General features: G+C 35.4%; 1 protein-coding gene, 1 long non-coding RNA gene and 1 pseudogene across 3 annotated transcripts; 2 read left to right on the top strand and 1 right to left on the bottom strand.

The window, feature by feature from the left end:
* The first annotated feature begins 427 nt into the window (after positions 1–427).
* LOC106383402 lies at positions 428–5,488 on the top strand (annotated as a pseudogene).
* Positions 5,489–9,124: 3,636 nt separating this feature from the next.
* On the bottom strand, positions 9,125–12,811 carry LOC106385414. Of its 2 annotated transcripts, XR_007324061.1 has the most exons (7): positions 12,279–12,811; positions 11,940–12,196; positions 11,651–11,737; positions 9,935–11,564; positions 9,589–9,713; positions 9,459–9,512; positions 9,125–9,336 (listed from the first exon to the last, which is right to left on the bottom strand). It is a non-coding gene; the product is annotated as an uncharacterized LOC106385414 (long non-coding RNA). The 2 variants fall into 2 exon arrangements; XR_001277179.3 differs by having other exon boundaries at positions 9,125–9,512; positions 12,279–12,808.
* A 413-nt stretch (positions 12,812–13,224) lies between these two features.
* Positions 13,225–14,642, top strand: LOC106383401 (zinc finger BED domain-containing protein RICESLEEPER 2-like). The gene is made up of 5 exons (XM_013823512.1): positions 13,225–13,483; positions 13,586–14,039; positions 14,118–14,307; positions 14,419–14,509; positions 14,614–14,642. The coding sequence occupies exons 1-5, from the start codon at positions 13,225–13,227 to the stop codon at positions 14,640–14,642; spliced, it is 1,023 nt and encodes a 340-aa protein (XP_013678966.1).
* Positions 14,643–15,927: the final 1,285 nt, after the last annotated feature.

Here is a 15,927-nt window from a genome sequence, read left to right as displayed (position 1 = left end):
AAAAAGATCGCACACCAATTTGAGATGGACGAGAGGAAACAAAGTAACTTCAGTATGAAGAGGCAGATATTGTGTGTACCGTGTACGTATAATTGCAACGTCCATATTTTCTTTGTATGTTTACGAAGAAACTTTCATTCAAAATATGGAATAAATATTGCATAGTAATCTACATTATAATAGATCAGTTTTTGCTCACTCCTCAGCGCGCCACGTCATCGTTTTGTAGACCCCACTTTTAAAAAGTGTGAAAAAGTGTCAAGTCCATGGCTCGAACCCGGGTTATTGAGATATAATCACCAACATTTATACCACTAAGCTAACTGATACCTTTGTACATTGATGGCCGAACCTAATACTATATTATAATAGATCAGTTTTTGCTCACTCCTCAGCGCGCCACGTCATCGTTTTGTGGACCCTACTTTTAAAAAGTGTGAAAAAGTGTCAAGTCCATGGCTCGAACCCGGTTTATTGAGATATAAACACCAACATTTATACCACTAAGCTAACTGATACCTTTGTACATTGATGGCCGAACCTAATATATATTTATGAAGGTCGGAAGCTCTTGCCCCTCGGCTTCCTCTGAGGGTCTTGAATCTTTGTGACACGTCAGCAACTCCTTTATGTTTGTGGGTCCCACATTTACATAAAGTCTCTCCGATATTTTAGATTTCCTGAGATATGGTTGAGACGAGACGTAGCTCTTCGCTTCCAAACGTTTCTGTTCTTCTTCTTCATCTCCTAAACTGTGTCTTCATCGTCTCTACGCTCTACCAAGCGGTCTAAAGCTAAGATCGATGCCGCTATTGAATCTGTACGTTAGTTCTTGTCCGAATCTGAGTTTTTTTTTTGTTTCGAATCTAATTTTTGATTTTTTTTATAGCTTAGGCGAGCCGGCGGGGTCTTCCTCGGCGAGCCCGTGATGGAGATCTATCCTGAAGCCGATACACAAAACTGATGTGGCTGTGATGGAGATCTATCTTGAAGCCGATACACAAAACTAAATCTAATTGTTTATTGAATCTCAACCGATTTATTTCAGTAGTAAATTTAGGTGTTGATAAGGTTCATGTACGTCTCCTCGCAAAAACCCTCCAAATATGAAACGTTACACCTTCGCTGCAATTATAGATTTCTCTCACCAACTGATGTAATCAGTTGTGTTCTGTCTGTGTGATAATTTTGGTTAGGAAAAAAAAACAAGGGTTGTAATCAATTCGATTGATTTGAAGATATGACAACTTTGAACCCTTTTGATATGTTGGATGACGGCGCTGAGGATCCGAGCCAGATCGCCGTTTCCATCGCTGCAGATAAGCCTAAGAAACCTGCACCTGTTTCCGCCGTCTCTGCTAAGTCATCTGCTCCGTCGAGGCAGCTTGCTCAACCTGGTGAGATTCGCTTAACACGATTAGCAAGTTATTAAACTTCCGTGTCTATTTGATTCCATTCGTGGTGTCTGATTGTTTTTTAATGATGTTGATTAGTGAGAGAGGCTAGGAGTGATGCTCCATGTGGCGGTGGACGTGGTGGTGGAGACGGTGGATTTAGCCGTGGTCGTGGTGGTTACAACCGTGATTTTAGAAGCGGTGATGGTAACAGTAAGCCCTCTGAGGAAGCAGGCGTTTCAAAGCCTCTCTATAAGAAACGTAGTGTATATGGCGGTGCTCGTCGTGGTGGTGGTCGACGTGGTGAAGCTGGTGACGGTGAACGTCCTCGAAGGACATTCGAGCATCATAGTGGAACTGACAGAGAGTCTGTCCTAACCTCATTCAATTTTTGTTGTTGTTGTTGCATTAATCTTTTAAGGTTAAGCTTTAAGTTTTGGTGAAGGGGTGACATCAAAAGCGAAGAAGCTGGTTGTGGAAATTGGGGAACACCAGGAGAAGAAGTTGTTGTTGTGTAAGCATTTTCTGATGTTTTGTCTCATAGTAGTGATTGTGAAATTGGATTAAAAAAGAAGCTCTGGTGTCTATTTTAGGGAGACTGAAAAAGTTGCTGGTGTTGAGACTGAGAAGCCTGCTGGTGATGAGGTTGCTGCTGATGCTAACAAGGAAAACACTGCTGAAGTGGAGGAGCAGAAAGAGTCTGAAGATACGGAGGTAAGCAGATGAGTTAAGAGAGATGTTAGGTTGCTAGATTAGGACATGGAACTGAACTTACTCTTGTCTCGGCTTTTTTCTTTATTATCCTTCAATGCTTATTGGCTTGTGGTTTGGTAGGAAATGACTCTGGATGAGTATGAGAAAAATACATGAGGAGAAGAGAAAAGCCCTTCAGTCTCAGAACACCTCTGAAAGGAAAGTTGATACAAAAGTGTTTGAATCAATGCAAAAACTCTCAAACAAGAAGAAGTCTCGATGAAATTTTCATCAAGTTGGTAAGACATATTACCTCCCTGTCTTGTCGACTAGAAACACTCTTAACCGGTTCTGAACCTTGCATTTGATCTATCTCCCAGGGTTCTGATAAGGACAAACGCAAAGATGACATAGAAGAGAAGGCTAAGAAGGTTTACATTGTTGTCTGAATGAAAGAGTTTGTAAAAGTCAATAAGTTTGCTTATGGATGTGTTATGTGGTTTACAGGCTGTGAACATCAACGAGTTTTTGAAACCAGGTGAGGGTGAGAACTACTACCGAGGAGGAGGTCGTGGTGGTCGTGGAAGGGGACGTGGTGGTCGTGACGGGGAAGGTGCTTCTGGTGATGGATTTGATGGTTACCGTAGTGAAGCTGCGCCTGCCATTGGAGATACTGCTCAGTTCCCATCTCTTGGGGGGCAAGTAGGATCCATCCTTGGAAACTTGTGCTGTCTCCTCCAGTTTTCCTCATCAAGACTGAAGTGTTTCATGCTGAGTGTTTGCCAGTCTGTTGTTGTCAGGTGTAAATTGTTAGTTGTCGTCAGTTTTTAGAGTTTCTGCAAACTTATGCATGACCTGTCTTTTTTTTTTAACGTTTGAAACTATACCCTTTTCTATTTTGGTTTACCACTTAGTCTTTATAGTTGTTTGTTGTCTTCTCAATATGCCTTTTTTTCACTCAACTCATCGTCTCCCATCTCTCTTGATTTCTTATATACTGATTACGTCAAAATCTCAAGCGATCATAACCAAAATCAGATGAACCACTATAAAAAACGAGCCCCCAAAAGAGATACCAACATCTGGTTGTTTCATTCTGTCCATCTCTACGCTGATGTTATTATCTCTTTGTTCTAAAATGATTACCGATGCGGTGATGCTATTTCTGACCGATGCGATTGACGATATTCGCCCTTGCCAAATTTCAAAGGAGATTAGTGGTCGTCATCTCCGTTTCTGAGATTCACGTAACATCATGGGTATCATCCTCTTACTTTAAGATGAGAAGGTATGAACATCATGACCCTCGCACCAACTCATTAATTCATTACCATATTCTTAGCTTTGAAACAAATCGTTTTTATCTTAGACATGGCGAATTCATGGGCTTTCTACTTTGATTCTTGATCATGAAAAGTTATTTCAGTATATATACTTAAAAATATGTAACCTTCTGTTTAGAATATGTGACTAATAACATCTTCACTCATTGTCCACATCATATTGTAATCCATGGCTTCATTTCAGCCTGACTTTTTTTTGTCTATCACAAATCATTTTCAACAAAGTCCAGTAAAAACTATAAAAATAAATAATTTTGTAACTATATAATTTTATAAATTTCTAGAGTTATTAATTTAATAAAAAAACAGTATACTACAATTCTATATTTTTGAAGTTAATTTTGGATAAAAAAATAATTTATTGTTCGTATAAATTGTTAAATTTTTAAATCCGAATATTATACATTTTTTTTACGCTATTTGATTTATATACTAACAACTACCTAAGTAAACACTAATCAATCCCTTAAATTTCAGCTTTTGAACATGGAAGCGCTAATAATGTTAATGTCCTTCAAATCATTACGAAGATAAGATAATAAAATATCAACAAATATGAATTCGCCGGTCATTCTTATATCACTTTAATCAAACTGTGTGATATCCGATGTTCCATTCATCACCATAATAAATAACACGGAAAATCAAAAGTTAAAAAAAAAGCGACAACAACCCATATACACAACACTACACAACTCATCAAATAATGTATCCGGCTCCGCGCTTGCGCGGAGACTATGCCCCTAGTTACATATATGTTTGAGACTAACTAAGGTAATTAAAATCATATGTGGATATATGTATATATGATTTTGGAATTTAGTTCATGCATATTTAATTAATAAGGTAATCGTGTATTATTGTAATTAATAAAGTGATTCTATAATTAAATTTGCATGTGCGACCAATTAACCCGACAAAACCAATTTTGGTTTGATTGGTTAATATGATTAACCAGGTTCGATAGTGTTAATTTTTATTTAGAACTAATTCGATTAGATTTTAAAATTAAACATATATTAATTAATAATTTAATAATTTTAATTAGATTAAAATTAATTTAATTATTCATAATCCAATTGAAGTACATATAAAATATGTATTAGTTATATTATATTAGATATAAATTTTAAATATAAAATAAATTGAATTAAAATTTATTCCTCAATTAATTTCAAGTATTTTTGATGTCTACCAATCTTATCAACTAAATAAGGCTCGTTTGGTTATAAAATGGGCTTGCCAAAACAATGTGTCTGCAATTACATAAGTGAGGTAGATGGTAACGGTTACCATATGAATATAAGATTGGTTTACTTGACTAAGCTATCAAAACGGTTTTGGGCTTAGAGACATAGGTTGGATAAGACATAAGATGTCATCTGACAACCAAGAATTATATTGAATAAAATTAGCAAAGAGTTGCTTACCTAAATAGCTTTATATTCGGGCGATGAGGCAAAGCTCACTCGGATTTTAGTGAAATATGGATCTTGGATTATTATATTCATTTGAGGAAAATATTTTGAATATAATATGAGTTTTCTTAATTGTTGAGATTTTTCAAATTCCTGAACATCATATTAATATTCGCTATTCTTCTATTCTAGCAATGTTAACTCTTCACAAACCATTTTCATTCCATTGTCCTTGAGAAGGACAAATTGAATGAATCAAATTTCCTCCATTAGTGTCGAAACCCGAGAATTGTTCTCAAGTATAAGTTTAAACCCTACTTGGAAGATCTGAAAAAGAAAAAGACTTTTGAAACATCGTCTAGGGGTATTTATGTTATATAAGTAAATGTTACTTCTTCTGGTTCTACTTCATGGGTATTGAATACCGGTTGTGGTGCTCATATTTGTACGAATATGAATGGCCTAAGCAATAGTAGAATTTTGGAGAAAGGTCAAGTGGACCTACGCGTGGGAAATGGAGCAAGAGTTGCTGCATTAGCCATGGGAACATTTCACTTGTCTTTACCTTCAGGCTTGGTTTTAGAACTTAAGAATTGCTACTATGTACCTGCTATAAGTAGGAATATTATTTCCATTCCTTGTTTGGATTTGGAAGGATTTCAGTTTTTGATCAAAAACAAGTGTTGTTCCTTTGATCGTAATGATATCTTTTATTGTAGCGGTCCATTAGAGAATGGACTTTAATATTCTAGACCAAAGCGTGTCTGTCTATAATATAAGTACCAAAAGATTCAAGTCTAACGACACGAATCCGACTTTTCTTTGGCATTGTCGTTTGGGCCACATAAATGAGAAACGCATTCAAAAGCTTCATAGTGATGGACTTTTGAGCTCATTTGATTGTCAATCATATTAAAATGTGAATCTTGTTTATTGGGTAAAATGGTTAAGGCTCCTTTTACTGGACACGGTGAAAGAGCCAAAGACTTGTTGGAACTTATACATAATGATGTATGTGGACCAATGAGTATACATGCTAGAGGAAACTATCAGTACTTCATTACATTTACTGATGACTTCAGTAGATATGGTTATGTTTATCTAATGAAACTTAAGTCTGAATCTTTTGAAAAGTTCACAGAATTTCAGAATGAAGTATAAAATCAGCTTGACAAGAAAATAAAAGCTCTTCGATCTGATCGAGGTGGAGAATGTTTAAGTCAAGTGTTTAATGACAATCTGAGAGAATGTGGAATTGTTTCACAACTCACTCCTCCAGGAACACCACAATGGAATGGCGTGTCCGAAAGGAGAAATCGAACTTTATTAGATATGTTTCGGTCTATGATGAGTCATACAGATCTTCCACCTTTTTTTTGGAGATACGCTCTAGAAACGTCTGCGTTTACGCTAAATAAATGTCCATCAAAATCAGTTGAGAAGACACCATATGAGATGTGGACTGGAAAGGTTTCAAATCTGTCTTTTCTGAACATTTGAGGTTCTAATGCTTATGTCAAATGTATGTTTACTGATAAGCTTGGACCTAAATATGATTAATGCTACTTCATTGGTTGTCCTAAAGAAACCAAAGGTTATTACCTTTACTATCCCACCGAGAACAAAGTGTTTGTTGCTCATAGTGGTGTTTTTCTTGAGAGAGAATTTCTTTCTAAGAAGAACAGTGGGAGTAAAGTACAACTCGAAGAAGTTGGAGAAACACAGGAGATGGTTTTATCATCTTAGGAAGATGATCAATTAGATTTACGAAGAGTCAGAGAATCTACACTTGTGGAACCTGAAGTGCGTAGGTTCGAAAGGACACGTCACGAACCTGATAGATTTGAGGTTTGGGTGACGGATCATCATGATATATTGATAATAGAGAGTGATGAACCTACGTCCTTTGAGGAAGCTATGATGGGCCCTGACTCCAATATATTGCTTGAAGCAAACATCTCGGAGTTGGAATCTTCGTTTTAATGAAGCAATCAAAGAGTTTGATTTCATTAGAAATAAAGAAGAACCTTGCGTTTACAAGAAGACTAGTGGGAGCGCAGTCTTCCTTGGTATTGTATGTAGATGACATACTTTGAGGTTGTTTCTTAATGAAAGACATGGAAAGAGCTACATACATCCTTGGAATAAGAATCTATAGAGATAGATTAAATAAGACAATTGGATTATGTCAAGATACTTATATCGATAAGGTCTTACATAGATTCAAGATGCATGATTCCAAGAAACGCTTTTTGCCAATGTCTCACGGCATAACTCTTAGCAAGACTCAGTGTCCTTCGACACATGATGAGAGAGAGCGCATGAGTAAAATCCCATATGCTTCTGCGAAAGGATCTATCATGTATGCCATGATCTGTACTCGTCCAGATGTTGCATATGCTTTGAGCATGACGAGTCGATACCAATCTGATCCAAGTGAAAGTCACTGGACAACAGTCAAGAATATTCTCAAGTATTTGAGAAATACTAAGGATAAATTCTTGGTCTATGGAAGAATTTATGAGCTGGTTGTAAGTGGTTACAGCGATGCCAATTTTTCAAAATGACAAAAGTGATATTCGATCACGAGTTGGTTTCATCTTTTGTCTTAATGGAGAGTGGTGGGTTGGAAGAGTTCCAAGCAAAGCACCATAGTATAGTCTCAATGGATGCAAATATTGTTGATCCATTGACCAAGCCTCTTCCATGGCCTAAGTATGAGAGTCATACTGCAGCTATGGGTATTAAGTATCTTAAGATGTGATCTTGATTTTAGTGGGAGGCTTTATGTTTATGATATGATGTTCATATTGACATACATTTGATTGTGTATTCAAACAAATGAAATTGTTTCAGATTTATTTGATTATTGGATAATTAAATAAATGTCCCAAAATAATTTATATCATTCTTATAGGTCATCAAGTATGTGACTTGATCATGAAACTCTATAAGTGAAAGATGCTATAAATTATTGAGGTCCCTAGTCAAGGTTGTTAACGTGGGACATTAATAACCATGAATGGCTAGTATGTGAGGTGATTGATGACTAAGTTTCATGTAGTCATTCAGTATGTGGTATTGAAGTCAATCACATGGATATGTGTTAGAGAACACATGATCGGACTGACCCGCTATGAGAACTCTACAAGATTGTTATATGAGTGTCATAAGAATTTCTCATTACGACTATAGAGTATAGTCCTTAGACCTGAGTTTGTCATGATTCTTTACTTGTGGATTAGTTCGCTTTGACCTTGTCAAACGTCAGCCGTAACTGGTGATTATAAAGGCATTGATTAGGTGTTCTATGAAATTTGTAAGGAACAGGGATGGAACAAGATGGGATTTGTCCCTCCCATATAACGGGAGATAAATATCTCTGGGCCTATCGAAGATTTAATACTGTGAAATGCATGGCCATGCTCAAACGAGGTGAATGTCAGTCGTTTGTTTTATCAGTATAAATCAGAGTTCGCTAAACATGATCTAGCTTAATAAGGATGACACTAGTTCTTGCCTTATGCTGAGATCGAGATATAGAGACAAAAAGATTATAGGAATATATGATTCCAGTACAAGTGGGAGATTGTTGTTCTTAACTCTTAAGTGTCATTCATCTTGCTTTAAGTTTTTGTTGTTTTTACCCATATATAAGCTTATGTTTATGTTCTATTTGTTTGTAGGCAAAGCTAGGATACCAATCCTCATTCAAGAAGGACTTTAACCAAAGACATCGTGAAGTCGTATGTGGAGAAGAAAGAGGCGTTGAAGAGATGGTTCTTATGCAACAAACAACGAGTGTCCATCACTACAGATATATGGGTTTCCCAAACAACAGGTAATGCAGTAGAAACATACTTGATTTACAAGTTAACATTTATTCGAATAACTGTCCATCACTATAGAAATATGGTTTTGACATTCTTTATGTCTTTATGTTTTGTAGGTGCTAGCTACATGGTGATTATGGTGCATTCACTACAGGAAATGTGGGTATTAATAGTTGGCGTTAAACGCTATTAGTTCATTTTAATAGCGTTCCCTAAAACGCTCTGACAGCGCCCGTTATCGTAGGTCCGACCCTTTTGATAGCGGATATGTTGTATGCCATAGTTAACTATACAACGATAGCGTTAGTTTGTATGCAATTATTAATATTTATAATAACGTGGTATAAATGTTATTGAAGCTCATTAATTTTATTTAACATTTAGCAATTTGTTTATTAATTAAAATCAGTTTCTTTTTTTGTCAAGTACAAATAATATCGGTATAATAAAAATGAAATTTTATTTATTAATTAAAATCAGTTTACAAATATTCAATTTTACAAAACTAAACAAGTACATATTAAACAAAAACTAATTAAAACACATTAACCTAATAACAAAACCTAAGCCGCCGCCTTCCTCAAGCTCGTTGTTTCACTTCAACCTTCCTCGAGGTTCATCTGTCTCTTCCACCTTCTTCAAGCTTCCCCATTATCTGAAAAGCACACAGAACAAGTGTTGCTAAATACAATGATTTGAGGACATACACCTATGCTTAAGACGGGAACCAATCAGTACAAGATCAACGAACAAGATAACTTATCTCAACACCCATACTTAAGCATGATTGTCTTCAAGTCTGCCGTAGAGCAACGTTTTATCTGTATAATCCTGCAAAGGCAATGAATCAGCAGACATAAGCAAGACTTTGAGAAGAAGAAAGTCTTAGTCTTTACTGTCACAATACCTTCAAAGGCTGCACTTGGCAATTCCAGTGAGAGACTGCAACATTCGTGTGAATCTAGACGGAGACGAGTTCGAGACATCTCCTCTGCACAACATCAGCTCTTGCTCACGAGTCACAACCACCACCTTTATCAGGAACAAAAAAAAAATACTGATAAGCTTTTATTGGATGAAAGAAGTAGAAATATGTAAACTTGGTCTTTCAATGAACCAATTGGTCTCTAACTAAAATTGAAACAAGCAGATGACATTTCAAAGATCAAGCTGAGTCTCTTACGAGCATGTAGCAAACAAACACATGAAAATTACAGAATGATGAAAACAAATCAGACAAGCTAAAACAATACCTTGCAAACGCTGGGACATAGTTTTGGCAGCTCTTGGTCCTGTATGCTCCACCAGAGACATAGAGTGAGAGACAGAGAAGTGAACAGTGGTGGTTATGACGAGCGTGACGGTGGTGAAGACGGATCTGAGAAGCGATGGTGGTGGTGAAGAGCGATTGGGGATGGGAGAGATGATGATGGTGGTGATGGTAACGAGCGATTGGGGATGGGAGAGATGGCGATGGTGGTGGTGGTAACGAGCGATGGTGGTGGTGGTGGTAACGACCGGCCGTGTCGACTTCTCCTTTATCATCTACGAACTCCATCTCCTCTCTCTCTCTCTCTCTCTCTCTCTCTCTCTCTCTCTCTCTCTCTCTCTCTCTCTCTCTCTCTCTCCTCTCGTATATCAGAAAAGATAATTAAAAAACAAAGAAAAGAAGAATAATTAATCTCAAGCGTTGATTCAATATCATCCAAGGGTACAGATGGTGATCCATGTCATAAACAAGTAAACCAATAGGAAAAAAGTGTGGGGATAAATACAAGAGTGATTTTGGGCCTTTGATTCAAATCAATCAATGGTTAAAAAAAAAACAATACAAATTGTCTTCTTATTTATTTATAGCTATTATACAAATGATTTAAGCTTTAAATACTTTGATATCATAATTGAAAACTTGAAGTCTAAATTTTGTATTTTAAATTTTAATTTATTTACAAAATTATAATTTATTAAAAATGAAGATTTGATGTTTTATGATATATGTTAAAATGAGATATGTGGTTTAGAAGTTAGGGTGAAGATTTAGGATTAAGTATATGATTTGAATTTTAGAATATATTTAGAGTTCAATTTAAAATTTCTATTATAAGTTTGTAAAGATTAGATTTATGATTTTGTATGTAGAGTTCAAGTTTGGGGTATAGGGTATTAGATATAAAGTGTAGATTAAAGATCAATTCATTATGATTTAGGGATTGAGAGTTTTGAAAGTGTAAGAGTTAGAGTTGTATATAAAAGTTTGTGATTAAGATTTAAATTTGAAGTTTGTTAAATTTTTAAAATTTATATTGGAAGTTTATATTTAGTGGTATATGTTTATGTTTGAAGTTAGGATTTAGGGTTTAGGATTTAGGGTATAGAATTTGATGGAGATTTAAGGTTTACATTTAAGATTTTGAATGGAGTTTTTAAAAAATTAGATTAAGAGTTTAAGTTTAAATTTTGGATTTAAAATCTGAAAAAAATTATTTAGAGATTTTATTTAGTATTTAGAATATCATTTATGTTTGAATTTTAGAGTATTAGATTTAGGATACTAGATGGATCCGGTTTGAATTAGTATATTTATATTGAATTGTATTTTTATATAAAGTTTAAAAGTATAAAATTTAGATTTTAGGAATATATTTAGGGTTTAGGGGTTAAAATATATTTAGGGATTAGGGGTTAAAAAAAATTAGATTCCAAAATAATTCAAACACACACAAAATCAAATACATGAAACACATGAACACATTGCAAAATATAACAGATAGTCTCGGTGATGAAATCTGGTATTGTTATCCTTGTTGCCATAGTAAAGTCTGCATAGAACCCATGACCAAGAGGCTCTTTTTCAGGACAGTCTTCAAGGTCCAGCCCTTCCATCTATATACATTAACACCATTGTTATGTTACACACAACAACACAATCACAAGCTTGTTCTTTGAGGTTGCAGAATAAAACTCCTTACCAGCCGAAACTCATCCATTGAAATGGGATTGTTATGCAGAGAAAGATTTTGTAGACTCTTGCAATCTTGCAGCAATCCATTTGGAATCTGAAAAAAAAATGTATATGTTAAGAGATTGACAATGGTAAGCGGCATCACACCTCTTGCAGAACACAAACTTGTTAGGATCTCCTGTTCTACGGCAGACCTAAGGAATATGACGGCTCTGTGAAAGCTAGTCAAACATTCCTAGAAATTGGCAGTGCATAGAAAAATTCAAATGCAACAGAAGGAAACGAACTCAACTGACCTCACAAACACGGCACGAGGGACAACTCCATGAACTCCAATGAAACAAATCTGCAACGAATCAAATGAAAGCACCTATATGTTGAGTCCAAGATTTACACAATTCTTATTGTACTTCTTGCCACAGCTTTTACAAGAAAGCATCCTCCTTGCTCTCTCACTTCCTTGGCTTTCTCCCAAAAACAACATTTTGCACATTACATTCACGCCGGACTGAGCCAACTCCTCACCAACCTGATCGTTAGATAGAGAGGAAAGCTGTACAAAGAAACAAACAAAACCGATTCTTTATATAATCAACAACGAACACTAGTCAACGCAATTGGTAAAGAAAGCTAACCTCATTGACACCAGATTCAAACCTCCGAGCGTAATCCTCAGCAGCCTCAACCGTAACGGCGGCTTGTCTCTGAAGAGAAACACGTTTCTTCTGCGCCGAAGCCTCCTCCGCCGCTTCATCAATGCCGCCATCTCCAACCCAGAAACCGTATGAGGAGCAGGAGCGACCTTGGGAACCCTAATCTGAACCCTAATCAGAGAGAGATGGCGATGGTGGTGACGAGCTGGTGGTAGTGGTGGTAAAGAGCGACGGTGTCAAAAGGAGTGTGGTGCTGAAGCTTCAATCGACGGTGGCAAGAGATCAAATCCGAGAATTTGAGGAAGCCAAGCTGATTGAATCTGAAGACTTCTCTGGTTTCTTCCTATGGAGAAGAAAGAAAAAAAGAAACATATAAAAACAAAACTATTTTGTGTAAACTTAAAATATTTTAATTAAAATTAAAGATATTTACATTTACCATAGCATTTAATTTTTGATCTACAATGTTATTGCATCTACACTTAGCAAATTAATGCGGCTAAAATATTTTATTTTCCCGCGGTAACAAATATAGCATTTTAAATTGATAAACACTATAAAAAAACAAGTATTAATATACAATAGCAGAACTGCCATAAACATTATAATCTAATGCTATTAATATCCACATTTCCTGTAGTGATTATATTGATGCTTTGTGGCGACTGAAGAAGCTGATCATAGGATTCAAACATGTCACGGATCACAAAGGTCAGACTATAGTATCTGTTTTACTAGATTGTTTGGCTGAATGGGGAATTGAGAGGGTCTTTTGTGTTACCGTTGACAATGCAACTGCGAATACTTCAGCATAAGGAAGTTTCAGAGTGCATTTGCATTAGTTTCTGATCAGTCTCTAGTTTTAGACGGTGAATTCTTGCATATGAGATGTTGTGCTCATATTATAAACCTGATTGTGAGGGATGGAATGGCTGAAATAGATCAAAATGTGGCTGCTATCAGAAATGCTGTCTCGTATGTTAGATCGCATACAAACAGGTTGAGATCTTTTGAGCTTAAGGTTGACTCGGGTAAGATATCAAGAGGAAGCTTGCCTTTGGATGTCAAGACAAGGTGGAATTCAACATACCTGATGTTGACAACAGCTCAGAAGTTCAAGGTGGCATTTGACAAGATGGTGGCAGAAGACAAGCTCTACAACGACTATTTCTGTGAGATAGAAGCTGGTTCTAAAAGGATTGGTCCTCCTGAGCATAGGGATTGGAATTAAGTTGAGAAACTGTGCAGGTTTCTTATGATCTTTTACAACTCAACCTTGGTGGTATCAGCTTCAACTTCTCTTAATTCCCATAAGTGTTACGAAGAGTTGGTCACCATTGCAACAAATCTGATGTCACTCATCAACAGCTATGATCCTGAGTTGAAGTCTAAGGCAACAGAAATTTTGAAAAAATTCGACAAGTATTGGGATGGTCTCAAGAATTTGAACAAGATGTTGATAGTTGCAACAGTCTTTGATCCGAGCAAGAAGTTGGAGCTTGTGAAGTTGTGCTTAGAGGGATTGTATGGAAATGACACGGTCGAGTATAATGAGATGTTTGACTCCTTGATCACTGTCTTGAGAAGTTTGTTCAAGGAATACAGTACAAGATTAGGTGGCGGTACTGATCCAGATGACCAATCATCTCAGCCTAACAAAACATCAGAGTCTTCTCGAGAGCAGTCTATTGAAAGAATGGAGATAGTTGATGATTGTGTTGGCTACAAGCGGATTGATGTTAGGTACTACCTTTAATACATTTTCTATACATTTTCTTCTATGCAATAACCTTCTAAACATTTTCTATACATTTTCTATAGTTACAAACACAAGCTGAATGAGATTGGGGTTATAGAGAAAAGGGATGAGTTAGAAACATACCTCAGAGAAAGTGTGGAAAACCCGCATTTGATGATTGGAATGGAGTATGATGTTCTGACGTACTGGAGGACGAATTCAGCCAGGTTTCCAGTGTTATCAGAGATTACTCGAGATGTTTTGGCGATGCAGGTTTCTTCAGTTGCTTCAGAGAGTGCGTTCAGCATTAGTGGGAGGATGCTTGAACCACATAGGAGCTGTCTTACACACTATATGGTTGAAGTTTTAATGTGTTCAGAATAGTGGATGAAACAAGATCTGAAGATGGAGTCAAGACTGCCTTCAAATGCACAAGTTCTTGAAGATCTTGCGGAGGATGACAAACTCGAAAGAGGTAACACTGATCACTCTTACTCTCTTACTATTTATGTCAATGTATCAGTCTTTTATGTTTGGAATTTGAGTTCATGAATGAACAGTTTTACTTTTATTTTGCAGAGAATGGAGATGCAACGGTCTTGGAGTAAGAGTTCTACAAGAAGATTGTCTTTTGTGTTTGGAATTTGAGCAAATTGAAGTTGTCTCTTTAGTACTTTTTATGCTTTTGAATTCGTTGGATGTAAGGTTTTGGTTTTAAGTTCAAACTTATGTGTGTTTGGTTTAGGATTATGTGTGTTTGGTTTCGGATTTATGAATTATTTAAGTTATTTTTGGTTCTTTGACGTCTACTTTGGTTACTTTGGATACAAGAAAACCGAACTCGAACATGATCCGTTTATATATCGGTTTTACATGGATCTTGTGGGATTGTACCGAACCGGTCCGAACCCGATGGGTTCCGAACCGATACCATACTGGAAAGTTAAAAATACCGAATGGGACTTTTAAGCTTCAATCCGAATAACCGAAATCCACAATAATCGAACCGAACCCGAACGGTGGACCGAACGCCCAGGCCTAGTAGGTAAATATGTCAAAATAACAGGTTATACTTAGTTTTAAAATATATGACTAATTTTATTAATTTAAATATTTTGGATTTTTTCCCATAATTATTCTTATATAAAAATATTTTTTAAATTCATTTTGAAGCTTCATAATAATATGATTAACCATGAATAAAAAAAAAAATAAGAAAATTATCTTCTTAGGCCGTTTTCACTTTTCAATAATTTGGAAAATTGAAGTGTTTTTTTTCTCCTCTTTTTATAAACGTTATTCTGTTTATTTTATTTTATTATTTTGCAAAAATATTCATCTGTTTATTATTATTATTATTATTATTATTTGGTTGGTCAAAAAAAAATGATATCTAACTTTTATTCTTTTTTTTCCTCTTAGATAAATGTGAAAAATAAGGATAGCGTATCTCTATAATATTATTTCAGAAGTCAGTTTTCTACGTGTCGCTCTCACGTTAATTCTCACGGTGGTTGATTACGTTGATACACTTAATGAATCAAATATATCTAATTAACATTATTATATATGTATTTTATTTTTCCTTTTTTAGGTTTTCTTTTCTTTCTTTTTTCAAATAACCAATTTTAAAAAAGAAAATTTATAAATTTTAAAACCGAAAATATATTTTATATATATTGTAATCATAATAAGGAAAGTTCACAAAATAATCTTGATTTTAAAGTAAAGATATAATTTTCCTTTCTACAAGATAATCTTAAACAACATAATACATATTTTAAAATTATTAAGCATTTTATTTAAATCAACCTATTTATCAAATTATTACAAAATAATTTAAATAGCATAAACTAAGATATCTTTAATGAATAAAATTTAATTTATTCTTTC

This window comes from Brassica napus, chromosome C5 (genome assembly GCF_020379485.1).
Source record: "Brassica napus cultivar Da-Ae chromosome C5, Da-Ae, whole genome shotgun sequence".
Classification (NCBI taxonomy): domain Eukaryota; kingdom Viridiplantae; phylum Streptophyta; class Magnoliopsida; order Brassicales; family Brassicaceae; genus Brassica; species Brassica napus.
This window is presented reverse-complemented; position numbering and strand designations above follow the sequence as displayed.